This window comes from Mytilus edulis, chromosome 5, assembly GCF_963676685.1.
Source record: "Mytilus edulis chromosome 5, xbMytEdul2.2, whole genome shotgun sequence".
NCBI classification, from domain to species: Eukaryota; Metazoa; Mollusca; class Bivalvia; order Mytilida; family Mytilidae; genus Mytilus; species Mytilus edulis.
The window spans coordinates 87,190,279-87,215,857 of NC_092348.1; the positions used below are offsets into that span (position 1 = coordinate 87,190,279).

General features: G+C 32.4%; 2 protein-coding genes across 6 annotated transcripts in view; one reads left to right on the forward strand and one right to left on the reverse strand.

Annotated features, from left to right (window-relative positions):
• Nucleotides 1–10,949, forward strand: part of LOC139525293 (gamma-aminobutyric acid type B receptor subunit 2-like) — a 37,175-nt gene extending 26,226 nt beyond the window's left edge. Inside the window, exons 7-15 of the mRNA XM_071320496.1 lie at nucleotides 600–663; nucleotides 2,450–2,542; nucleotides 3,391–3,535; nucleotides 4,534–4,681; nucleotides 6,000–6,107; nucleotides 6,889–7,011; nucleotides 8,805–9,131; nucleotides 9,412–9,531; nucleotides 10,766–10,949. Coding sequence (XP_071176597.1) covers nucleotides 600–663; nucleotides 2,450–2,542; nucleotides 3,391–3,535; nucleotides 4,534–4,681; nucleotides 6,000–6,107; nucleotides 6,889–7,011; nucleotides 8,805–9,131; nucleotides 9,412–9,531; nucleotides 10,766–10,834 — 1,197 coding nt within the window. The 3' untranslated portion in view covers nucleotides 10,835–10,949. The remainder of the gene's footprint in view (nucleotides 1–599; nucleotides 664–2,449; nucleotides 2,543–3,390; nucleotides 3,536–4,533; nucleotides 4,682–5,999; nucleotides 6,108–6,888; nucleotides 7,012–8,804; nucleotides 9,132–9,411; nucleotides 9,532–10,765) is intronic.
• Nucleotides 10,950–17,389: 6,440 nt separating this feature from the next.
• Nucleotides 17,390–25,579, reverse strand: part of LOC139524711 (cell surface glycoprotein 1-like) — an 18,741-nt gene continuing 10,551 nt past the window's right edge. For all 5 annotated transcript variants that reach the window (XM_071319725.1, XM_071319726.1, XM_071319728.1 and 2 more), the window contains one exon: nucleotides 17,390–20,237. In XM_071319725.1, coding sequence (XP_071175826.1) covers nucleotides 17,746–20,237 — 2,492 coding nt within the window. In that variant the 3' untranslated portion in view covers nucleotides 17,390–17,745. The remainder of the gene's footprint in view (nucleotides 20,238–25,579) is intronic.

Here is a 25,579-nt window from a genome sequence, read left to right on the forward strand (position 1 = left end):
CAGCATTTTAATAATTATGGCGGTATTTGACTGTCCCTTTGGTATCTTTCGTCCCTCTTTTATTACATACTAATGACTCTCAATTAACCCACTTCTGTGAAAATAAAGAAATGCCATTATTATCGTCTACATGAAGTGAAATGCGCAATGAAAATCTAAAGATAAATGGTAAAGTGTCTCGGCTCCAAATATGCCAACATAGGTCTCCATAGTTTACCATGTTAAACACAGAAGAACAATCAATTGAATTACCTAAAAAAATGAATTGCGATGTAAAATGTCTGTTCGATGAATATTTAAGTTTTTAGCTACAAAGTAATTTGACAGTAAACTAATTTGGTTAATTAATTTATATTAGTACAAATCTGTTATTGGATTCACCGCTATAGTAGAAATCTAATGCATTGTTTTGTCTATAAAAAATGAATTTTTGAATGCAATATCTTTTTACAAACTAATGTTTAGATGAATCTTTATAGTAGCAAGGATTTTAATTGAAAGATAGACATATAAAAAAAAGCATAATAGGTAATTAAGATATACCTTAATGATTGGACAGAAAATAGAAAAATACTTTTACAATTACAAAAATATTTTAGGGGGACATTAAGTTCGATAGTAATGGAATGAGAATTGGAAGTACCACCATTCATCAGTTACAAGGTAAACATTTTATGACAAGGTAAACATTTTATGACAAGGTTAACATTTTATGACTTTAAATTTTCATGCACTTTAATGCCTTTGAACCTTGAAACAAATTATTTACAAAACACCACAAACAATAACAAAATAGGGAGAATTAGATACAATGGGGCTATACAAATCATAAGTTGATGAGAAAACAACTAAAAGAACAACACGCCTCAAAACTATACATATAATTGTTTACTTATGACAGAGAATAAGTACTTGGACTGTATGTAGCATTGTAGATCTTTGTATCAAAGTCTCATTCACGTAGCCTATTGAATGGGTAATACCACACTGACTCTATTAAAAGTAGGTTTTTTCATTGCGGGTAGACTAAATATTATTAAGATCACAAGAGGTTTCATTAGACATTTTATAGAACCAACAATATCATAACGTCCCATGTAAGGACACTAATGTAAGTTTAGTTATAACTATTTTGATCTGAGCGTCACTGATGAGTCTTACATAGACGAAACACGCGTCTGGCGTATAAAATTATAATCCTGGTACCTTTGAAAACTAGTACAGGAAAAGAAGCATCAATCCATCAACTTTGTTTGCAGATTTTTTATGCCCAACCTACGATAGTAGAGGGGCATTATGTTTTTTGGTCTGTGCGTCCATCCTTTCGTCCGTCTGTCCCGCTTCAGGTTCAAGTTTTTGGTCAAGGTAGTTTTTGATGAACTAAGTCAAATCAACTTGAAAATAAGTACACATGTTTCTTATGATATGATGTTTCTAATTTTAATGCCAAATTAGAGGTTTGACCCCCAATTTTACGGTCCACTGAACATTGAAAATGATATTGTTAGTTTCAGGTTAAAGTTTTTTTGTCAAGGTAGTTTTTTATGAAGTTGAAGTACAATTAACTTTAAACTTAGTATACATGTTTCCTATGATATGATCTTTCTAATTTTAATGCCAAATTAGAGTTTTTAACCAAATTTCACAGTCCACTAAACATAGTTAATGATAGCAAGAGTGGGGCGTCCGAGTACTATGGACATATTCTTGTTGTTAGGTGATATTCTTGTGTTTTTTCCTAATTTTTCAACTTCTTCATATAAATCAAATCATTCAAAGATAAGAATGCACAGAACCATGCCAATTACTATATTAACAATGATAACCAAACAATTATTGTTTTTGTGTAAGCATTTCAACCACAAAATAAAACCTTCTTTTTTAATGTAATATTTGAACATCAGTATTCTACTATTGCCTTTATTAGCTGATTGATTTTTTCGCACATAACTTTCAAACATATTAACTTCTCTATTGTTTAGTATTTACACTACTATTCATACTTAAACCTAACTCAAAGACAGATTAAAAGACTGAAAAAATGTTTTTTTTCAATTAAAGAGAATGGCAAAACATGTAAATAACGTGTTTTTGGAATTTTGGTCCTCAATACTTTGTTCTTGTTTGGCTTTATAACTATTTTGATCTGAGCGTCACTGATGAGTCGTTTGTAGACGAAACGCGCGTCTGGCGTATTAAATGATTATCCTGGTAAGTTTGATAACTTATTCCAACAAACAATAGACATCCCTTTACTAGCTGTAATTTTTGGAGGTTTACAATACCCCAAACTCGTTCTTGGATATTTTGGTAATTAATACAAATATGTTAGATAAATATACATTGAATATTAATTGTAAAATCACTTGCTACTAATATATATTTTTCAAAGTTATTATGTCAATTTTTGAAAACTTAATTCTACTGGACAAATTTATGTTTTTGATAGATAGCTCTACAGTGACTATTATGAGGTACGATGATAGTACAGGAGAACTACAGGGAACAAGTAATTCATTTACTTGGAAAACTGAAAATGGAGGTAATTTTACAAATAATTAAAGTGGAAACTTACAAGCAAGTAAGGATACAGAATGGTGACCATGAGTGAGCGAAACAGCATTGTATTGAAAATATTGTTATTTTTCTGAAGAAAAAAAACCGGAGTTTTAATTATGAAATGTAATGGTGTTTTAATAATTTATAATTTATAATATTATTTATATAGAGTCAGATGTTCAATGAATTTATGAAAAGCTTTAATTGGTCCTCAATGGTCTTTAACTTCGTACTCTCTTTGGCCTTTTAATTAAACATTTTTTTATTCGATAGTCCTGATGAGTCTTTTGTAGACGAAACGCGCGTCTGGCGTAAATATAAAATTTTAATCCTGGTATCTATGATGAGTTTATTTGCAACCACTGGGTCGATGCCACTGCTGGTGTATATTTATTTCCCCGAGGGTATCACCAGCCCAGTAGCCGACACTTCTGTGTTGACTTGAGTTATCATTGATATGTTCATATTTAAAAATTAACTGTTAGGAAAACTTTGAATTTTTGAAAAAACTAAGGCTTTTCTACCTCTGGAATAGATTACCTTAGCTGTATTTAGCAAAACGTTTATGAATTTTTGATCCTCAATGCTCTTTAACTTCGTACTCTATTTTCCCTTTTAATTGAACATTTTTTTTTATTCGAGCGTCACTGATGAGTCTTTTGTAGATGAAACACGCGTCTGTCGTAACTATAAATTTTAATCCTCGTATCTATGATGAGTTTATTTCTAATATGCTTATGTTTTTCTTAACAATGATGGAAATTGAAAATAAACACTGAGAACAGATATGGCCTCAGTTGCCTAAAATCAACTTAACAATATGTGTTACAGGTCCACCATCTGATGGACCACTGGTCACCACAGAATGGAAGAAGTTGAATCAGCCGTTATTCTATGTGCTTTCTACATTAGCCGTTATCGGTGATCTTTTTGTCATCTTTATATTTATCATGAATATCAGATTTAAACATCGAAAGTAATTATTCTTTTCATTATAATATAATAACAGATTATCTAATAGTATCTTCTCCATTTATTCAAGAAATACCTGATGAATTGATTTTTTGAAATTCCTTGATTTGATGGGAATAAAATGTATTTATAAGATTTCAGTTAAAGATCGAGACAGATGAAAGTAAAATAACAAAAATATTGAACTCCGAGGAAAATTCAAAACGGAAAGTTCCTAATCAAATGGCAAAATCAAGACATCAAATCCACCAAACTAATGGAATGTGTTCATAGCTAGTTCAACCTCTAACTTGTATGACAGTCGCGTAACATTCAATTATATTGACAACAATGTGCAAAAAAAAAACCCAAAAAAAAACAAACAAACAAACACAAAGGCATATAGACAAAGTGCATAGACAAAAGCGAGGGACAAAAATACAAAAACATTGTTTAGGTAAACGGTTTGTTGAATTACGTTAGACGATATTCATAGAAAACAGATATTAAGGTTTTTATATTGTCAATGCTCAAAGAGTACCTTATGTGAACATTCAACTATCGAAAAATTGCCCAATCAAGATTCCAGTACATACCATACTTTCTTGCTGTAATATTCATATCCTGGTCGCCGGAAACTAACTTTAAGATTTTCACTATTGACTTTTAATGCATTAATTCCATTTCATATACAATCAAATTAACATTATAAAGCCGAGGAATGATGAATGAACTTAACTTTATGTCAGTAATGCCATTTATTATAATAACTATCTTTATAAGATAAATCAATAAGATATTAACATGATGGAACAACAAGATTATAAAAAGTGAACATGAAAAGCATATGTTAATACAAACACAGAAAAGCTGTAAAATATTACCCACACCATCGTATTTATTTATCAGTAGCTTTACAATGAATGCAAAATCAACAACAAACAATAGATATCTAATGAACTTTATTATAAACATATTGGAATTCTCTGATATTCAATCTAGTTCCATCATGCTTACTTTCAGAATAATAAAGCTTTCCAGTCCCAACTTGAATTACATCATCTGCGGAGGAAGTATTATTTTATACACTGGTGTGATATTAAATGGAATGATAACTGATGATCTGACAAAAGCTACAGAGGACACAGACGTTCTCGCCTTGTCTTGCATTGTAAATATGAAAATAAGGACATAGAGAGTACACGTAGAGGACAGCACAAAACAATGACAAAGCATTAACATAAAAACAAGAAAATTATGTCATACCTTTCTACATTAAACATTAATTCAAGAGAATAAATAATAAATTGTATAAAACGTCAACACGTGTGATTTTTTTCAAACTCTGAACCGTAAGCTGGTGGAAAAGTGTAAAATTCGAAACTTTCAGGACGCAGAATTGACAAGACAATGATTGATAGAAACAATTACAAAAAGTATAACAAACAAAGTAAACCAAAGCAACAATAATCTATCTTAAAATATCAAGTTAGGTTAATTACTTTCGATTGAACTAAAGATCCACGTTAGTATATATCCAGTTATAAGTCAAATCTGTGCTGTCATGAATGAGGAAACAGGTTGGCCTATTGATCTTATCTGTTGTTAATTATTACATAAATTTTTAATAGCGGTAATAAAAATGATGAGGTATCCAGAATGTGAAATAAATTATGTGTTACAATGTAATCTGAACGAAACATTAAAATAACAACAATATCGAACTTCAAGGTAATATCCAAACGGAATGGCAAATCAAAAGCTCAAACACATCAAATGAATAGAAAACAACTGTCATTTTCATTACTTTGTATTGGTTTTAACTTGTAGAAAATGGTGGATTAAACCTGGTTTTATAGCTAGCTCAACCTCTAACTTGTAAGGCAGTGGCATACAATTTTTTTCTAATAATGTCAGCACACCAAACTATGTCAATAAAGAAAACTATTTTTGTATATAGACACTCAACAGACAAGGCGCATCACCAGAAATAAAAAGACATACATATGCAAATGACCTTAGCACAAAAAAAAATCTTATCTTAGAAATGCTAGGTTTATTATTTTGTCAAACTTGACAAATATCTAAATGAAAACAAATTCAAACATTTAGTGGCAATCCTTTGGTAATTACTGACAAAAACATTATTCTGACATAGGAAGATGTTTAAAGAAAGGCGCCAAGATAGTAAAACAATATGTAGAAAAATATTTAAATAAAACTGGGTTTAAAACATCTTATTCACTTATCAATTTCTGTCTGGACCATTGATGCTTTTTATCAATCGTTTCAAGTTTGCTAAAATCCGTGGTTATATTGCTCGGAGTTATTCCTCTTTTCTGGTGTTACAATTTTTATTCATAGTACAGATACTTATTTTAATCTATAATGATATAACACATACTGATTATAATTTTCAATACTATCACATATACAAATTATTTTTGTTCCTCTTTAATGTATATAAATTGTATTCTTTGACGCTCTAGATAAATACGTGGCTGTTTGTTGTTGGATTCACAGCTACGATAGGAACAGTTGTGGCAAAAGATTGGCGAATATATAGAATACTGACCCAAGATAAAACATCGAAACAGGTCATTGTTTAGTAGACTTTTAATAGCATCCGAGTTCGATCAATCATATCTTTCTTCCTGATTTGTTCATACTTGTATAATTAACCACTTTATATTTTAAAATGATTTTGAATGATTTTAACAAAAGTTATCGCAGATTTGCTATTTACATGAAATTTTCCAAATTACCAAAAATACTCATATTACTGCTACTTCAGGCGATCTGACATTGGTACGGACATATGAATATGTTGCAGGATGAAACTAGTGTTTTGATATTTCAATCCTCGCCTGAATATCCCGATCAATATATTACAAATGCTGAAGTAAAAGAAAACAATGAAAAAAATAATCGTCCTTAAACAACGACGTAATAGGCTACTAATCACATACATTCATAAGATAGTTAATCATATTAAAATATACGAAAGACACTATACAATCTCCATAGACGATTCCGCTATGACATAAACAATGCAAGAATATACAAAGTTAAGCCTAGTTGTATTTGTGTCTTGTGGACGTGTTATAGGTGAGAATTATTTACTTTTATAAGAAGCACCTGTATGAATTATTTTCCGATACGAATAATAGAATACGTAGGCGAATTATATCATTTAGTCTATCAAATGTTCAAAATGAAATTAGGTCCAATCATAATCTGATTTTAACCCTTTGCGGAAAAACAAATTGGAATAAAGTAACCAAACCTCTTAAAATATGCAGCTACCTAAATGATTCAATCCTGCTGAAACAGAAATAGTTGCACAGAAAAATTAACACTCTAAGATTTTTTTTTCAGACCATAAAAGATTGGCATTTGATATGCGGTGTTAGTGTTCTAGTGTTAATAGATTTTATAACTATGACTATCTGGACCGCTGTTGATCCACTAGTCTACGAAAAGACATCTCTTGACACAGAGGTAAATTCAAAAATCATATCTTAGAACACTAGTGAAATAATCCATCAGTCAAAGTGTCTTCCAAAAAAAATAAAACAAAATGTTAGCATGTTAGAAAGAAACACGACAAAGTTACAGATGAATGTTTGGAAAATTAAGGGATAGCGTAACAAGGAAATGTCGTTTAAGGAATGACTGTAATATTTTTTCCGTCTATGAAGAAATAACATAAAAAATATGGTGCACACCGAATAACGCGCGTAGCGGGTTATTCAACAGTGTGCACCACATTTTTTATGTTATTTCGAATAGACAGAAAAAATATTACAGTCATTTCTTATAATTTAATTCTAAATTCCATTTTAAACTGTAGAAAACCGTGAAAAAACGTTGATGACGTCACGGTCACATGACTAAATTATGTCTATGGGCTCATAACAAAATAACGTCAGCCAATCAGAAGACGCGTTACATCCAAAATTAAATTATTTTCCAATAACAAATAAGACTTATAGCGATCAGCCTCCTATGTATAATATATGTATAATTTATGTACATGCCTTTTTTAAAATTATACCAATAAACAGGAAACCATACTAACATATGGATTGACTTTACTCATAATGCGCGTTCCAAATTATCAGCCAGGTATCTTTGATGAGGTCTGACAACCACTGGGTTGCTAGTGGACGTTTCGTTTCCGAAGATATCACAAGCCCAGCAGTCAGCACTTTTGTGTTGACATGAAATTTCATTGATATATCTTAATTTTTTGAAATTTTACTGCCTATATGGTAACAAAACAGTTATGTGTTCTACCCCAGGGAAAGATAGCCTTAGTCGTACTTTACACATTTTTCGAAACTTTTTGTTTGTATTTCAGTTCGCTTTCCAACTGTTTTGATTCAAGCGCAACTGGTGAGACTTCTGAATATCAGTATCAAAGACCATAGCGTCTATGCTCTAAATGTCGTTACTACACTCATGTCCCTTTTTCACGAATGTGATTTACAGAATTACACTTATTACCGGGTTCGTAATAATATTGTCAACACAACGGGTACCACATTTGGATCAGGATCTGCTTACCTTTCAGTGGCACCTAAGATTACCCCATTTTTTGGAGTTCGTGTTGATCAGTTTATAGTTTTCCATGATGTGTTTTGTATACTATTATTTGCGTGTTGGTCTTTTCCTTTTGCCATGCCATAGCTATATCAGTTTATTTACGACTTATGGGTTCGTCTGTCCCTTTGGTATCTTTTGCCTATCTTTATTGTAAACAAAACGCGCGTTTTGCAAATTAAATGTAACAATATCTTTGACGATTTTTTTTCATAAGAAGAAGTGTATAGCAATGTTACAGGGTAAGGGTTAGGTTTTCATTAACTTTGTAGGGTGAAGCAAATCATAAGTTGCATATTTTGCATAATTTAACTAATTTAATTTTGAAATACTCCTAAATTCCAATTGTTTCTCTATATTTTAATTGTTTATTCTTACTGAAACATTCAAAGGGGGTACATTTTTTTTTAAATTGAACAATGACTTGTCATATTTCAAAAGAAGGAGACAAAAGATGGATAAATGGAATATCAAGATGACAACAAAATTATCAATATGTTGTTTGAGGCAGTTCGTACCAATAACTTCTGCAAAACAGGCCGCAGTTGTGAATGATATACAATTATTAAGGCATGTTCCATTGTAATAATTAATTGAGAAGGATAATCATATCCAGATTTTGAAACAAATCTTTACTGTAATGATAAAATATTATGTAAGTTAATTCTTTTTTTCTGTTTTTAATGTAGAAAACAGGACAAGATGTATTTGTAGAACCGTATATTTTAACATGTTCATCAAAATCGTATGCATGGATGGGTGTTATAATGGCAGCAAAAGGGCTTCTGTTGTTATTCGGAGCTTTCATTGCCGTGGAAACCAGAAATATCAAAATGAACTTATTAAATGAAGCTAAGGAAATAGCATTGACCATTTATACAGTACTAGTTTTAGCAGGGATTGGTGTGCCTATTAATTTTGTGGTAGAAAAAAACATCGATTTTAAGTACGGAGTGACGTCAATATTCGTAATACTCGGAACAACAGTGATGTTAGCAGCATGTTTATTTCCAAAGGTATACTTGAATAATGTTAATTTTGTTACTCTGTTGTAATTCAATTCTGTGAGTTCATTATGTCATTGTTGTTTCATTCAATCGTTGTTAAAAAATTTCAACAAACCGAATCTCCAGAATTGAACATATAAATGTAAACACGTATAAGCAAAAATACAAGACACAAGGATTAAAAAAAATTAGCCAACAACATCATAAAATCATTTTTATTTTTAAAAAGTTGCATTGAATGAATTTTGAACCATTATTTCAGCATATCTATAAATCTCATTCTTAATAGGTGTATACAGTTCTTAAAATTTCCGTTGCTGATGAATCTATCATGGTTGCTAATATGAGGGCACAAACAGTGAATGCTCCTGTTGATAAGTCAACAGTTCTGAAAATTCAAATAACACAGGTATACATAATGTTATACTTTTTGGAAATAATGATAAAACGAGTAAGAGATGACGTTGATTAATAAAAATTGTATGAAAGCAAAAGATATGATAAAAATCATAAGCAAAGAGGAATAATCAAAATGTGTAGCAAATGCCTTTATGATTTTCGATAACGACACAAATGTTGATAGGACTCAAGTTCTCGAGAGTAGAACTCGCCAATACCTTTGTTATGGCTTATTAGTTTGATATTCATTACTCTCACCAATTGACATATTAAAATATATAAATGAAGACGACAGTAGTGTATAAGATAAACTCATCATAGATACCAGGATAAAATTTTGTATTTACGTATACTGGTGTTGAAAAGTCATAAATCGATTGAGAAAAAACATAATCGGGTTACAAACCAAAATTGAGGGAAACACATAAACCATAATAGGAACAACAAGAACAACAGGAACACCGAAGTGCAACAAAAACAAACGTCATTACACATAGAAGCATATAACATTTGTAAAATTCTACTGTTATCCTACCAACGCGCAGCTGCCCAATTAGCTCGCTTTATGTACTTTGTCTATATGTTTATTTTGTATTTCTTTGTTGAAACAGTTATTTCTTTTTCTAGTGATTATGATTGTATTACAATGTTGACTGTTGTACCTTATTTTTAGCATTTTTACCTATAATTTCTGTTTGTTTTGTCCACGTACCGTTGTCAATATAACGGAATTCGTGCGACTTTCATACAAGTGAGAGGTTTGACTGGCTATAAAACTAGGTTTAACCTATCATTTTCTACGTACGTAAATGCCTGTACCAAGTCAGGAATATGACAGTTGTTTACCATTCGATCGATGTGTTTGCAATTTTATTTTGATTTTGCCATTTTATAAAGGACTGTCCGTTTTGAAATTTCCTTGGAATTCGGTATTTTTGTTTTTTTATTTTTTTATTCGTGTTTGGTTTACTGCTATGAAGTAAATTTCGATATTTCCGGACATATAAAGTTTTGTGCATCGTGTATATAGCTGCCATTTTCTGTGTCAGTCTTACAGCAAGATATGGCGGTGTGTAAATACTAGAGATAATTAGCAATGGTATAGACTTAAATAAATTAGATTCTTCTTCTAGTTCAATCAGAAGTTGTCTCTTTTTCTAATATTTTTGATTTGATGAATCCCAAACTGTCGTAATTTCCTCATATAATATTTGAAAAAATTATCTTCTTAATATTTTTTCCAGCTTGAAAGTAAATTGAAGAAAGTCGAAGATGAACTGCATTCATATAAAAGCAATGGAGTAGATGGCTAAGTGTCAAATATTAAGATAACTTAACTAAACCAATTCAGGAATTATTTTGTACCAAGGAAAAGACAATCATTATATTTTTATGTATTCTTGTCATTAAGACATGACGAGTGATATTAGAGAGGTTTGTATTGATCGAATATCCCATTGTATCATTATTTCACATAGTGTATAACAAAATATCACGACTTTTTTGTTTATTATAGAAAAAATATATCATGAAATATTTGTCTAACCATTTAAAAATAAAAATCTTTAGCCTTTATTAAACTAAAAAAATATGTGAGATTTATGAAACGAGACACCCTGTAATATATTTCAAGGACGATGCTTGGAAAAGATTAGGTACAGGCATCGAATTAGTAAAACCTGAAACTTCGTTTGAAGCCAAATTAGTCTAGCCAACTAATTGCAACACACAGTTTTTCTCTGAAAAACAAGTCTGTTACTATCCAAGAACAACATGCTAAAGTTACGTTATATGAGTTCACCTTATTTGCCAAAGTTGAATTTTTGTTGTTGAAATTATACAAAACCTGTTCACTTTCAAGATTCTATGTCTTCCATTGCAGTGCTAGTGTAGAACAGACAATTGGTATACCTTACTTAATTGACTTAATATTAGTCCAACAATGTTAGATCTGTAAAAAGTGCGGATGCATTTTTATGTTCTTATCTGTCCGGATTTAAGCACATGCTATTGATATGCTTCTTTTTGTATACAACCACTTTACGTATTGGTTCTGATATAAAATCTCATTTTTGAAATACTAAGGCTTTTCTACCTCAGGAATAGATTACCTTAGTTGTATTTGGCAAAACTTTTAGAAACTTTAGGTCTTCAATGCTGTCCAAATTCGTACTTTATTTGACTTTTTTACATTTATTGATTCGAGCGTCACTGATGAGTCTTTGTAGACGAAACGCGCGTCTGGCGTATATACGAAATTTCAATCCTGGTATCTATGATGAGTTTATTTGCAAGATAAACAAAGGACTTTTCAGTTATTCAAGACAGGGTCGTAATTCGGGTATTGGTAAAGAGCCGAAGAAAGCATTTAAGAGCGTCTTTGTGAGTTCACATTTGATCTTCTTGGTTTTAACATGCTTTTGAAGGAACTCCATCTCGTATGAAATGAGGCAAGGTCGGCTAAGAGAGGTGCACAATTGGATCCCATACGAACGCTTAATTTTCATAACTATATCCCGGAACAATGTGTAGTATATGTCACCATTTTATAAAGAAAAGCATTATGGATTATTTCTGTTACAGGTTTTCAATTTATTCATGTGGTTGGGTAATCGAAAAAGGGCAAACATTGAACTTTTTGATAAATTTGGAGTAGGTCCGGTAAGGACCGATTTTGGCCTCAAATTTTAGGTTCTTCTGACGAAAGATTTTGACACTTTGATAAACACTTTAGTGTCTATTTCATTTGAATCAATTAGTTTATGTGAAAGATTTTAACTGATTTAGTCATTAAAAACGATCCGATTCAAGCTTAAATATGAAAAATCTACCAAATATGCCGAAAAATGTCACTTTTCAGATGGTTTTTGTCAAAAACGAAAGTGGCCGCATCCGTGTTCATCCTCAACCTTTATATATGTTATGTATTATCATAAAATACAACTTACATTTCAATATTAAGGATGAACACGAATGCAGCCACTTTCGTTTTACACGAAAACCGTCTAAAATTTAACTAAAATGCTAGAATTGTGAAGATTTCAGTAATTTAGCATGACTTAATGGTGCTAGTTCCCGATATATATGCATTGTATTGTCAAAAACAGCCCATATTTATGTAGCAGAAGCATTCTAATGTCCAATAAATAACTAAAAGTTTACATTTTAACAATTTTGTAAAATTGCTATATTTTGGGGCCAAAAAGGGATCTTACTGGACCTACTCCTTTTATTTCAGAGAATGTGCAGATGCGTGGGTAATTTACCGCTTATGGTACAGACTTCTGTTAAATTTAGGTGTACATTACAAACAATGCAAGTTCTCGTATTTGTTGCTAATTGAAAATTAAATGAGGCCACGAGGGACTTATTGTTAGCCAAGATCGCATTCTATATATGAAGGCAAGATTTTTGTCGTTGGATTATTCGAGTTTTCGTGAATTGTTTATTTGTTGATCCTAGTAATAGGGTTACCAGACACAACATTATTGTTTGAAGCTTTGACAGCACTTGTTCGTTTTTTTTTTGAAAATATACAATAGCTTCTTTTAGATGAAGTTGAGTAATTGGAACACCAAGAAAGCAGAATACATTAGAATAAAACTTTAGTAAAAAAGAGATGATTTCAGCATCCCATTTCTGTAAAAACCAAGAGTTCCAAATGGTGAAGTTGAAATCATCACTTCGTGTCCCTTATGTCGTAATTACATTCCCGTTCCATTTTCACGAATATTGCCTACCGAATAAGACTATTTATCGGCTTTGTGATAACATGAGCAACACGACGGGTTACACATGTAGAGCAGGATCTGCATACCCTTCCGGAGCACCTGAGATCAGTTTTGTGTGGGGCTCGAAATGCGGTTGTACCTTATTTGTGACATTTTTACCTATTGTGTCTGTTTGTTTTCTTCACAAATCGTTGTCAATATAATGGAATTTGATGCGACTGTCATACCAGTGAGAGGTTTAGCTAGCTTTAAAACCAGGTTTAATCAACCATTTTCTACATGAGAAAATGACTGTTCCAAGTCAGGAACATGACAGTTGTAATCAATTCGTTTGATATGTTTGTGCTCTTGATTTTGTCATTTGATTAGGGACTTTTTGTTTTTCTAAGGAATTTTCCTCGGAGTTCAGTATTTTGGTGATTTTAAACAAAAAGGAATCCAACAAGATGAAATTACAAGAAGTCAAAGAAAATAGTGCATCAGCATGTCCTAAGACACAAAGACGAACAAACAGCCTATTATTTACAAAGACAAACAGGCAAACTACGTTAAGAACCCCTGCAACAACGCTTTGAGGGATCCGTAGGTTGCCTGTTATAAGGTTAAATTTCTGTCTTTTTCAAATATGCCCTCATTTTCCCGTGGCAGTCCAAATTTTCTTCACTTTCATCCCGCACTGACTCTATTACAGGACCTACATATTGTTTTATTGTTTAATTATTCTCGTCTTGAACATGTATAAAATATTTTTTTGACACTGGACGTTATGCAACCAATAAAAATCCGATCAAATATAAATCTATTTATCATATACTTAGACTCAATAACATATGATTTTTACCGTATGATAATAGCATTAAATTAACGAATATTCCATATTTTTCGAATTGGTGCTTAGCGGGCTGATATGAAAAGTTTATCACATGCTTCGATTGTTATCACATGCCTTTCCGTAACGTTATCACATGGCATTCCGGTGATACTCGGCAAATTCCGGAAAATACACCTCAATGCTCCTTTTTCAGTGAAAAACATTACAAAGTATTGCACATTACATTTTTAGATTTGAATACTGGAAAGTATATTGTGTAAAATAATACTTAAAAAAAAACAAAAACAAAAAACAAAAAAAATATTAAATAAATGCATTTTTTTTAAAGTTTCACTGAAACATAATTTAGAAAGTTACTTTAAAGTTACTTTAAAAAAAATTTCCAAACAATTAATGTTCATTATGTATATTGTTGAATTATTTTTTTGTCGATTCGTCTCTGTTGAGGCATATGATAGATTTCATATCGAATGTATAAAATTTTGGGTCCGACGTCCGTGAACTTTTCACTCTTTGAACTTCTATTTGGGAACCACGTAAAAGGATCAATACATGAATCTGTTATTTTTCACCATTGCTGAAGCATATGATAAAAAGATCATAACATGTCATTTTTCATATCGCATGTATTATCAACCCTCGGTCAATATCAGCCCTCGAGCCATGCGGCTCTTGGGCTGATATTGAACCTAGGGCTGATAATACATGCGATATGAAAAATGCCATGTAATTATCTGATAATATCTCAATAATAATCTTCACAGATAAACTGCAGAAGGTGACCATAAAGCTTATTCTTATTTCATCAAAAACAATTTAAAAATGGAAAGTACAAGATACGAAAAGAAAAACAGTTCTCATAAAAGCTAAGCGAAATTAAGCATTTTGAAGATTCCTTCGCCTTTAGTGTACACTGAGTAAACAATTTGAGCAACGTCTATTTTAAATTATATATCTAACCAGGTGCTCCGCAGGGCGCAGCTTTATACGACCGCAGAGGTCGAACCTTGAACAGTTGGGCAAGTATGGACAAAACATTCAAGCGTGATACAGCTCTGAATTTGGATTGTGATCAAATTTTTGACATTACATGGGTTTTTATTACACAAAACAAATGTCAAGATTTTACAAATCAATTAAAGATTTCCTTTTCAAACTTTTTAAATCCAAAATTAAATAGTTGATCATGACACAGCATAGGTTTCTGACACAGAATGAATGTGGTCTAATGAACTTAAAAGTTTTTTTTTGCCTTTGAGAAATTCACTATGCTGTTGAATATTAATCCTCTCAAAAAAATGTTTGAAGAAATTTTCTTTTTATTTATGAAATCTGAAATGAGAAAAATTTAACCCCCCCCCTTTTTTTTCACATCCCCGTTTCCCTTTTTCCAAAACTGATATCAATTCAAATTTCTAATGGAGTTTGCAACAATAACTACTCTTTTAAATACATCATAAAATATCAAAATGTAAAATAAAGTGCTTGTTATCACTAAATGGTAAAGATTGGTTGGTAGTAAAAGTGAATATACATTGTTTATTGTATAAAACAATAAAAAAAACTTCATCAGCAACATTTTATATTGGCAAATTTCCAATGAAGTTATTTACATAAAGTTATTGGCAAATAAAAATAGAAAATGACATCATAGTCATATCTGGCAAATGTCCAACATACATTATCTAAAAACATTTTAGATAAGATAAGGAAAAAAAGCTTCATCAGCAACATTTTATATTGGCAAATTTCCAATGAAGTCATTTACATAAAGTTATTGGCAAATAAAAATAGAAAATGACATCATGGTCATGTCTGGCAAATTTCCAACATATATTATCAACTACTATTCTATACAAAGAAAGATAACTCCAATTGAAAATTAATTGCCATTGCACAATATTGTGCAATTAGATATTTCTTGCTATTGTGCAATACTGTGCAATTGAAAATTTCTTGCTATTACACAATACTTGATATGGAATCCTGATTTGGACCAACTTGAAAACTGGGCCCATAATCAAAAATCAAATTACATATTTAGATAAAGCATATACATGTATCAAATAAGCCCAAGAATTTAATTTTTGTTAAAATCAAACTTAGTTTAATTTTGGACCCTTTGGACCTTAATGTAGACCAATTTGAAAACTGGACCAAAAATTAAGAATCTACATACACAGTTAGATTTGGCATATCAAAGCCATTTATTCAATTTTTGATGAAATCAAACAAAGTTTAATTTTGGACCCCCATTTGGACCAACTTGAAAACTAGGCCAATAATTAAAAATCTAAGTACATTTTTAAATTCAGCATATCAAAGAACCCCAAGGATTCAATTTTTGTTAAATTCAAACTAAGTTTAATTTTGGACCCTTTGGACCTTAATGTAGACCAATTTGAAAACGGGACCAAAAATTAAGAATCTACATACATAGTTAGATTTGGCATATCAAAGAAATCCAATTATTCAATTTTTGATGAAATCACACAAAGTTCAATTTTGGACCCTTTGGGCCCCTTATTCCTAAACTGTTAGGACCAAAACTCCCAAAATCAAACCCAACCTTCCTTTTATGGTCATAAACCTTGTGTTTAAATTTCATAGATTTCTATTTACTTATACTAAAGTTATGGTGCAAAAACCAAAAATAATGCTTATTTGGGCCCCTTTTTGGCCCTAATTCATAAACTGTTGTGACCTCAACTCCAAAAATCAATCCCAACGTTCCTTTTTTGGTCATAAACCTTGTGTCAAAATTTCATAGATTTCTATTCACTTAAACTAAAGTTATAGTGCGAAAACCAAGAAAATGCTTATTTGGGCCCTTTTTGGCCCCTAATTCCTAAAATGTTGGGACCAAAACTCCCAAAATCAATCCCAACCTTCCTTTTGTGGTCATAAACCTTATGTTAAAATTTCATTGATTTCTATTCACTTTTACTAAAAATAAGAGTGCGAAAACTAAAAGTATTCGGACGACGACGACGACGACGACGACGCCGCCAACGTGATAGCAATATACGACCAAAAAATTAAAATTTTTGCGGTCGTATAAAAACAACTTTACCTTTAAAAATATATCATTCATTGTAAAAATGAAAATAAACCATAAGGTGCATTTCGTATTCGAAAAACGCATTCATTACAAATTCTTTTCAGACCTTTTTGAAATTTGAAATTAAAATATACATGTATATTGCTCTTCTCTTTTACTCAAATTAAATGTGGCGTCTGCAGTCATTTCTCATTGATCATATTGTGTGAGATTCTTTAGTTAACCTTCAACGGAAACGCTGGGGTAACTGTTGAGCAGAATTTATTTTATCATAATAAATAATACAATTTACATGTCAAATATATAATACATCATATAATCTGATTAATACCAGCGCATTCGTTATTTTGATAGTTTTGCTCTTAATGTACAGATATAATTTGGAAAAATTATAATCTATATGAAATTAAATCGGTTCATTAAAGCAAAAGGAAAAGCAACGAAAACTATATATTTTGTCTAAATGCTCTTTTTTTCTCAGTGCACATTTACTTCCAAGCTACTACAGTCATTCAACTTTTCAATTATTGGCCCCTAATCAGTAAAAAAAAATCAAAATCAAATATTGTCTATCACAGAAGACGGTTTTCATTTGATTGTTTATGATTCTGGCTCCTTAATTGATTCTGTTTTTTGCTCGCCTTCAGTCGTTATGGCGGATGCGGCTTGCTCAGAACCAGATGCATTTACGGCTTCCGGTTTATTTTGTGGTTCAGTATCTGGTGCACTTTCCGATGCAGCTGCATCTGGTGATGGTTCATTGGGTTTTTCTGTGTTTTTTGCTTGCGTTTCCTCTGGAGAGGGTTCTGCTGATGGAGCAGTTTGTTCGTTTGTGAGTGCATCATTTTGTTCAGTTTCTGTTGTGGATTGTTTCTCTGTATCTGGGACACTATCTGCCGGTTCTGATTCTTTCGGAGGTTCAGGTTCCGTTTCTGTTGCGGATGGTTTCTCTGTATCTGGGGCACTATCTGCCGGTTCTGATTCTTTCGGGGGTTCAGGTTCCGTTTCTGTTGCGGATGGTTTCTCTGTAATTGGGGCACTATCTGCCGGTTCTGATTCTTTTGGAGGTTCAGGTTCCGTTTCTGTTGCGGATGGTTTCTCTGTATCTGGGGCACTATCTGCCGGTTCTGATTCTTTTGGAGGTTCAGATTCAGTTTCTGTCTGAACATTTTCTTTTGATGCAGGTTCTGCCTGAGTAATTTGTTCTCTTTGTCCTGAAGATTCGGAATCTGTATTCGCTGTTTGTCCTGATTCAGTTACGGCTACAGTAGTTTGTTCTGATTCAGCTTCTGCTAATTCAGTTTTCTCAGGACTAGTGTATAAATTCGCATTTTGTTCTGATTCAGGCTCAGCTGAAGCAGTTTGTTCTGGTATGCTGACAGCTGGAGCGGAATCGGTTTCTGTAATCACTTCTGTTTTTTGTTCGGCAACAACTGGTTCAGGATTTATTTCTACCTCAGTCGTCGATACAGTGTCTGCTGTAGTAGCTTGTTCTGATTCAGGTTCGTTTGAACTTTCTTCTTTCTGTTCCGTGACAGTCTGGTCAACCTCTGGGTCTTCTTGTTTCGATTCAACTTGTTCAGACTCGGGTTGTGTTTCTTGTTCGGATTTTGTTTCTGGTTCTACTGCCGCATTTGGCAGTTCAGAAGGTTGTGTTTCTGGCAAGGCGGATTCTGCTGGTGTTTCAGGTTCTTCTGGAACAGATGTAGGCGGTTGCTCTTCTGCTGTTTCAGATTTTTGTGCTTGTTCTATTTTTTCAACCTGTTCTGTGCTTTGTTCAGCTGATCCATTGTCCTGTTCGGTCATTGTATTTTCTGGTTGAGTTGTTTCTGTCTGACCACTTTGTCCTGCTTCTGTGCTCGACTCATCAGTTTTTTCAACAGCTGCCGCACTTTCTGTTATGTTCTCTGATACCTGTTCTTTTTCAAGTTTATCAGATTGTTCCGCTTCAATCGCTTCTGCTGGTGCCGATTCAGCTTCTACTGATTGATCAACGACAGGTTGTTCTTGTTCAGATGCAGCTGTTGCACTCTGAACGATTGGTTCTTCTTGCGCATCATCTTTTGATTCTGAAGTTTGCTCATTTTCAATCTGCGGCTGGTCAGATTTTGTTTCATCTGTTGTTGTGTCCTTAGGCTGTTCAGTGACAGGTTCTGTTTTATCAGTCTCTGGTTCCGTTGATGTGATTACTTGAGTTTCTCCTACCACCTCTTGTTCAACTCCTGTCGTTGTTTCTTCTGCTTTAGGTGGTTCCGATGATGGTTGTTCAACCTGTGGTTCATCGGATGTCGTTTCGTCAGGTTGTTCTGTTATTGGTGTTGTTTGTTCCTCAGCATTTTCAGGTTCGGGTTTCTTATCTTCCGAGGGCTCTAACACCTTTTGTTCATCTTCTTTTGTCTCCGTGTTCTGTTCGGGCTCTGTTTGTGTGAGTTGAACTGATTCCGGTTCTACTGGTTTATCAGTCTGTTCAGTTGTAGCAGGCTCAACAGAATCTTGCGGTATTTGTTCTGCAGATTGTTCAGTAGTTCCAGATGCTGCTTGAGGTGCTTCTTCGACAGTATCCACTGCTTCTAATTTGACTTCTTGTACAGCTTCCTCCGTCGTGTCATCTTCTTTCTCCTGAGCTTCGTCAGCAGTCAGTTCGATTTTAGGAACTTCCTCTGGTGTGCTTTTCACCGTCGTCTGTTCAGTAGACTCTGCACTAACTTCTGGGGCGTTTGATGGTGTCTCAATTGGAGTATCTGACCGCTGGGCTGCGTCTAATGACTTTGAAACGGCTTCGGTTACAGCTGCAGGTGTATCACGTCCTGAATCACCTTCCAAGGTTGGAATGACAGATGGTGTTTTCAATACTTCTACGTCCGCCATGTCTGTCTTTTGAATGGCGTCTGCCGATTTTCCACCTGTTTCTATTAGCTCTTTTTCGGCAACTGGAATGCTTGGCTCACTTTGATTTTTTTGATCCACTGGAAGTTGTTCTGTGGATTCTTTGGTTTCAGAGGCAGTGACAGCAGCTTGTTGTGTGGATTCTTTTGTTTCAGCTGCTGTGGCGGCAGCTTGTTCTTCCTGTTCTTGAGCTGCTTTCTTGGCACCTGAAAATAAAGAAAGTAAAAAACGTTCAAGTACTTTCGGTAATGTAGTATTCATTCAACACTTTCTTATGCTGCATTGCATTTCGAGTTATATAATAGTCATATAATGCATATTTAACACCTTCTTTTTAAATCCTCAATATTCCTGGTTTCGTGCTATTTTCCATAACCAATGACCTGTACCAAGTCAGGAATATGACAGACAGTTGTTATCCGTTCGATTCATGTGTTTGAGCTTTTGATTTTGACATTTGATTGGGGACTTTCCGTTTTGATTTTTTCTCGGAGTTCAGTATTTTTGTGATTTTCTTTTTTCCACCAAAAGAGTATTAGTTTCAAAAACAGAAGTATCTACAAAATAAAAATTTCACAAAACATAGCATCAAGGTATAGATCTCTGTTACTGGGAAAAGTGTAGTTGCACGAGAAGCACGTGTAGTGTGGGAAAATATTAAATAGCTTTGGCCTTCCAGGTTATCTATCTGAGTTATTTCAGAAGCACGTTACTATTGATCAGTCGTTACCCTGCTGATTGACTTTCTAAGTCTATATTCTTCAGTGTAAGCTGGTACCATTAGTCAGTGTTTCATTACATTTTGTTCATTATTTTTTTGTTATTTTTTTGTTATTACGACAACAAAGGATATCAGTAATTGACTTAATTCTAAATCGTCCTATAAGTAAAAATGCTACAATAATTGAAATTCGTCGTATTTTCTTTATAAGAGAGTTTGATAATTTATAGATTAAAGAGGTCTGCGAATAGTTTGTAGAGGACAGCATTTGTACTAAGATGTGTTTGTTCTCACACATTTTATGATGAATTGTAGAAATAAAAACAAAATTCGAAAATTAATGTCACAAATAAATACAATTTTGAAACAATTTTGAAACAGACAAGACGGCCTGTACAAGTGGCTTGGTTTTCTTACAAAAAAAAAGAACAAAGAAACGAGTTAGAAAGCCACAAAAACAAGGCAGCCAAGAAATCATGAGGTGAAAATAGTACCCAACAAAAATGTCTTTGTTATTAGCTAATTGGTAAAGTCATTATACTGTCTATTATCATAAAGCATTTGAATAACTGGTTGATAAAAAACATAAAACAGTTACTGTCACTTTTCTAGTGAATAAGGTTAAACTTTATATTTTGAATAGCCTGTTAACTTTACTGATTAAAAGTTATTTTGGTACCACACTTATAAAAAAATTATCTGTAAAATTGTTAAACTAGAATTCCTAAAATACGTGTAAAGTATAACTGGTAAACTTAAATTCGTTTGTTTATCAAGGAAACGTATTGAAATCTTGTTTTAAATAAAATTTTGATTCTCTGTTGCAAACTGTTTTAAAGAGATCAGAAATACACGTATGCAAGAGAATCTGTAAATTCTCGCATAACTTTGTTTTTTTTTCAGTGTGCTTTATACATATTCTAAGCTTGATAAATTCTTTCCATGATATATTACTTTATAACATTTTTAACACAGGATTACTCATTCTCGGTAAAAATTATCAAGATAAATGCATTGTCTCTGTGTATATAAAGATTTTAAGTAATGGTTATTCAGGTTAAAATAAAGAGAAATCTTATCTAAATGATTGTTCAAATGAGAAAACAGTTATAAAGTTATAATAGAACGTATCAACTCAAAAAAGAAGATGCGGTATGATTACCAATGAGACAACTCACCACAAGAGACCAAATGACACACGGAAATTGAAACAACTACAGGTCACCGTTTTAACGCGTATGGCCTTCATCAATGAGCAAAGTCCGTACCTCATAAACAGCTATAAAAGGCCCCAAAATGAAAAAAAAATACTTCTTTTGGTAAATCTTTATGAAGAGTATTGTCCACAGGGAGAAGGAAGGTGCCATTGAAACACTCGAAAAGTTCGATTTAAAAGGGAGATGTTATTTTCTTCAGACTTCCTTATGATAGCACTTTCATTCTTATTCTGTCCTAGATAAAGCTAAAACTCTGAAGATGAAAAACTAGGTCGAAAGCATGTCTCCATTACGAATTCGAAACAAGGTCAATTTGACTTTATTGTCTGCTTTCAAGGCATTAATCATTCATGTTACAGGTTTCACATCTTAATTTATATGTTGTTGGGTACTTTTAATGTGTTAGTCTCGTAATTAAATTATTTTGTTTTATTTGATGTTTATAACAGATTTTAAAGTTCGATGTTTAACTTTTGTCACTACAAAGGGTTGAGGTAAACATCATATGGTAAATCAATCAATTCTTATTACATAAGATACAGGTTTATTGCAGGTTTATAAAACTTTTCTTATGAAGACAATAAATTATCTGTCTAAATGTCGTATTTTTAGATACAGAGATATTTTGACGCATACACACTATTAAAGAAACATACACTATAATCAGTAGATCATCTACAGATGAATCATATCAAGGTGCAAAAACATTAGTAATTTTCTGCTACATATGTTCTCTTATCATTGTAGCATTTTGTTTCAATGATATTATTGTGTTTTAGAGGATGCAGACACAATCCAGCGCGTATTATTTTGTTCCATCGGTCGAAGGTTTTGAAAAATATGTATGAACGAAATAATTGAAAGTTAAGTCAGAAATCATCCGGAAAACATATGCTATCAAAACATAACAATTCCAAAACACTTATAAAAGATACCAACTAGGCTTTTAATTTTGTATGTCAGACTCACAAGTTGCTAACAAAAAAACACTCATCAGGAACGCTTGAATAAAAAAGTAAAAAGACTTGATCAAGTACGGAGTGAAAGAGCACCGAAGACAACAATTTCCAAAAGTTTGACCAAAAACGGCTTATGTTTACGTAATCAAAATAAATCTGTACTCTCATCTTCTTTTTTTTTGTGTGCGACATAAAACTGCTTGTCGCCGTTGGTGAAACTTTTTGTTATCCTTGATGTTAGTTTACAACTAATGACCAAAAAAAAAGGAAACAAATCCAAAACAAGAGGACATCTTAAACAAACTTGTCAACAATATTACGTAAGAGTTAATATTTCAATAAAAGGTACAAAAGTACAAGACAATAACTGGTCGACTGACACAGTGTGAGATATCACGTAAAATCTTGGCAACCAAACATGTCAGTCACTTCTATACCCAGACAGTACTTTCAATGATCAGACGGATTTATTCATTAACCAGCAAATATTGCGTAACACGAATAAATCAATACAAACCATTAATCTTGCCTACCCTGATTTTAGGTGCATATTAGATCATTATAAACTTTATACAAAATCGTTAACTGTTCCGGTTTTATTCAAGGTCTTAATAAAGAAGAAAGTTGTTCATAATTGTATACTTTGCGTTATTGTCAGTGACTGCTATGTTCATTTTTAACCATCAAAGATGACCATAGAACATATCACTCCCCTTCCTCCATAATAACCCCCCCCCCCCCCCATGCATGTATATACTAAGGAAACTAAAAAGAATATCACCCTCTCCTATAGCAATGCTTTAGTTGTATTTTTTCAGGGGGGAGGGGGAGGGATGATTTGCTAGACAACTTTCTCGGTAAAATTCAGCGCGCATATTTTTTTGTTCGAATAAGAACTAAATCACTGTAGTTTATTTCCGTTTGTTTTCAAGTAGCAAGTATATTATGTAGATATTTCAGAGATGCTATCTTCTATTATATCCCACAATCTATTATATAGACAAAAAATATTAAAACGTCATAGTTTAGGAATGTGATAAGATATGCATCCTAGAATCGTCTTTGTGTTTTATTAAAAAAAAATGTACATATAAAAATAAGGAAGGTCTAGTCTATAACTAGCTTAAATGTCGGTTAAACATAAAAAAAAATCTTGATGTTATGTCCTTGTTTTCTAAACCATGCAGACTCTAAACAAAGCGTTTTTATTATTATTTATTTATTAACAGTACAAGGTTGGAGTTAATTCAACAATGAAAAGTAGATGAAAACTAATTAATCCCAGCAACATGGCTACAAAAAAAAATGTTTGCTGTACTTATTCAAACGATCTGTAATAGGATATTCGTTTTTACTATAATCAAACTGTCTGAATTAAACATCTGATTATGGTATTTGTTAAGGAAGTTTTTGTGTATGCATTTATCAAAAAAAGATAGTTGTTGAATAAACCAAGGAAAAGAAATGTATACCTTTTGCATTCATTCTCAACAATAGAAGTCTCTTATACTTAATTTCCGTCTCTATTAAGGATATTATTTTTAAAACAAGTACATTCATCGAAAAGGAATTTGTACAAATGTTGAGATGTAATTTAAAAAAAGGACTATGTATACTGGTCCATGTCAGCACAATATTTAAAAAACAAATTCAGAGTATGTGTTTTGATTTTATTTATTGCACAAGTTATACTTTTGTTTTTGTTTTGCTGTCAATGTTAACAAAACCGCATGTCTTTTTACAATCAGAAAAGAACTTAAACTGTCAAAATAAAATGTGAAAACGTTTAAATATTCCGACACCAAGCAATGCTATGAAGTTTGGTCAAATTTCAACATATTATGAATGTATGAGATAATTAGAGCTGGAAAACTTCAACTCATTGTAAAACAATATTTTGCTTTATGAAATTAAAATAAAAAACAAAAGTAAACACACTGCTTGAAATTGTTCGCCTACTCTTCCTATCATGATTGAATTTTAGTTGAAAGTTTTTAAAGATTTAACTACAAGTATTGCATAAACCGAACATTATCAATGAACCATGTAAATGAGGTCATATTCAGATAAACCCGTGTACTTACACCTTACTCAATGTCATACACTATACAAAGTTAACATATTGCTTTCATGATCTGAGACACTGACATACCACTGTAAACATAACGTTGACCAACCAACAAAGAAAATGAGGTAAACGTCCGATAAACCCTGACAGAATGACATGTACACCTTACAATCGTACACTGCAGTTTGCAAGTTGATTGTGATATCTGAGAAACAGTCTAACCTATGAGAGATTGACTTTGATAATGAAAGGAAAAAAAAGAAGTCAAGGTCTGATAAATTCTGTCAAAGAGATACTTAACAATCGTTCCATAATTATACACCAAACATTGTTGCCCTATTATGGCCTATAGCTTATAGAAGATCAGAAACCTTACATTAACCAATGAAGTATGAAGATGAAACAAGGTCAGATCACAATCGTTACATACACCAAATAAAGTTGACCCTTTACTTATTTCAGATACTGCATGACTTGACCACGAAACTTAAACCTTGACCATTGATCCAAGAAATGACAATTGATAAATGATTGCATGCAACTTTAAACCATCAACCAATATACAAAATTCATGAAGCATGTA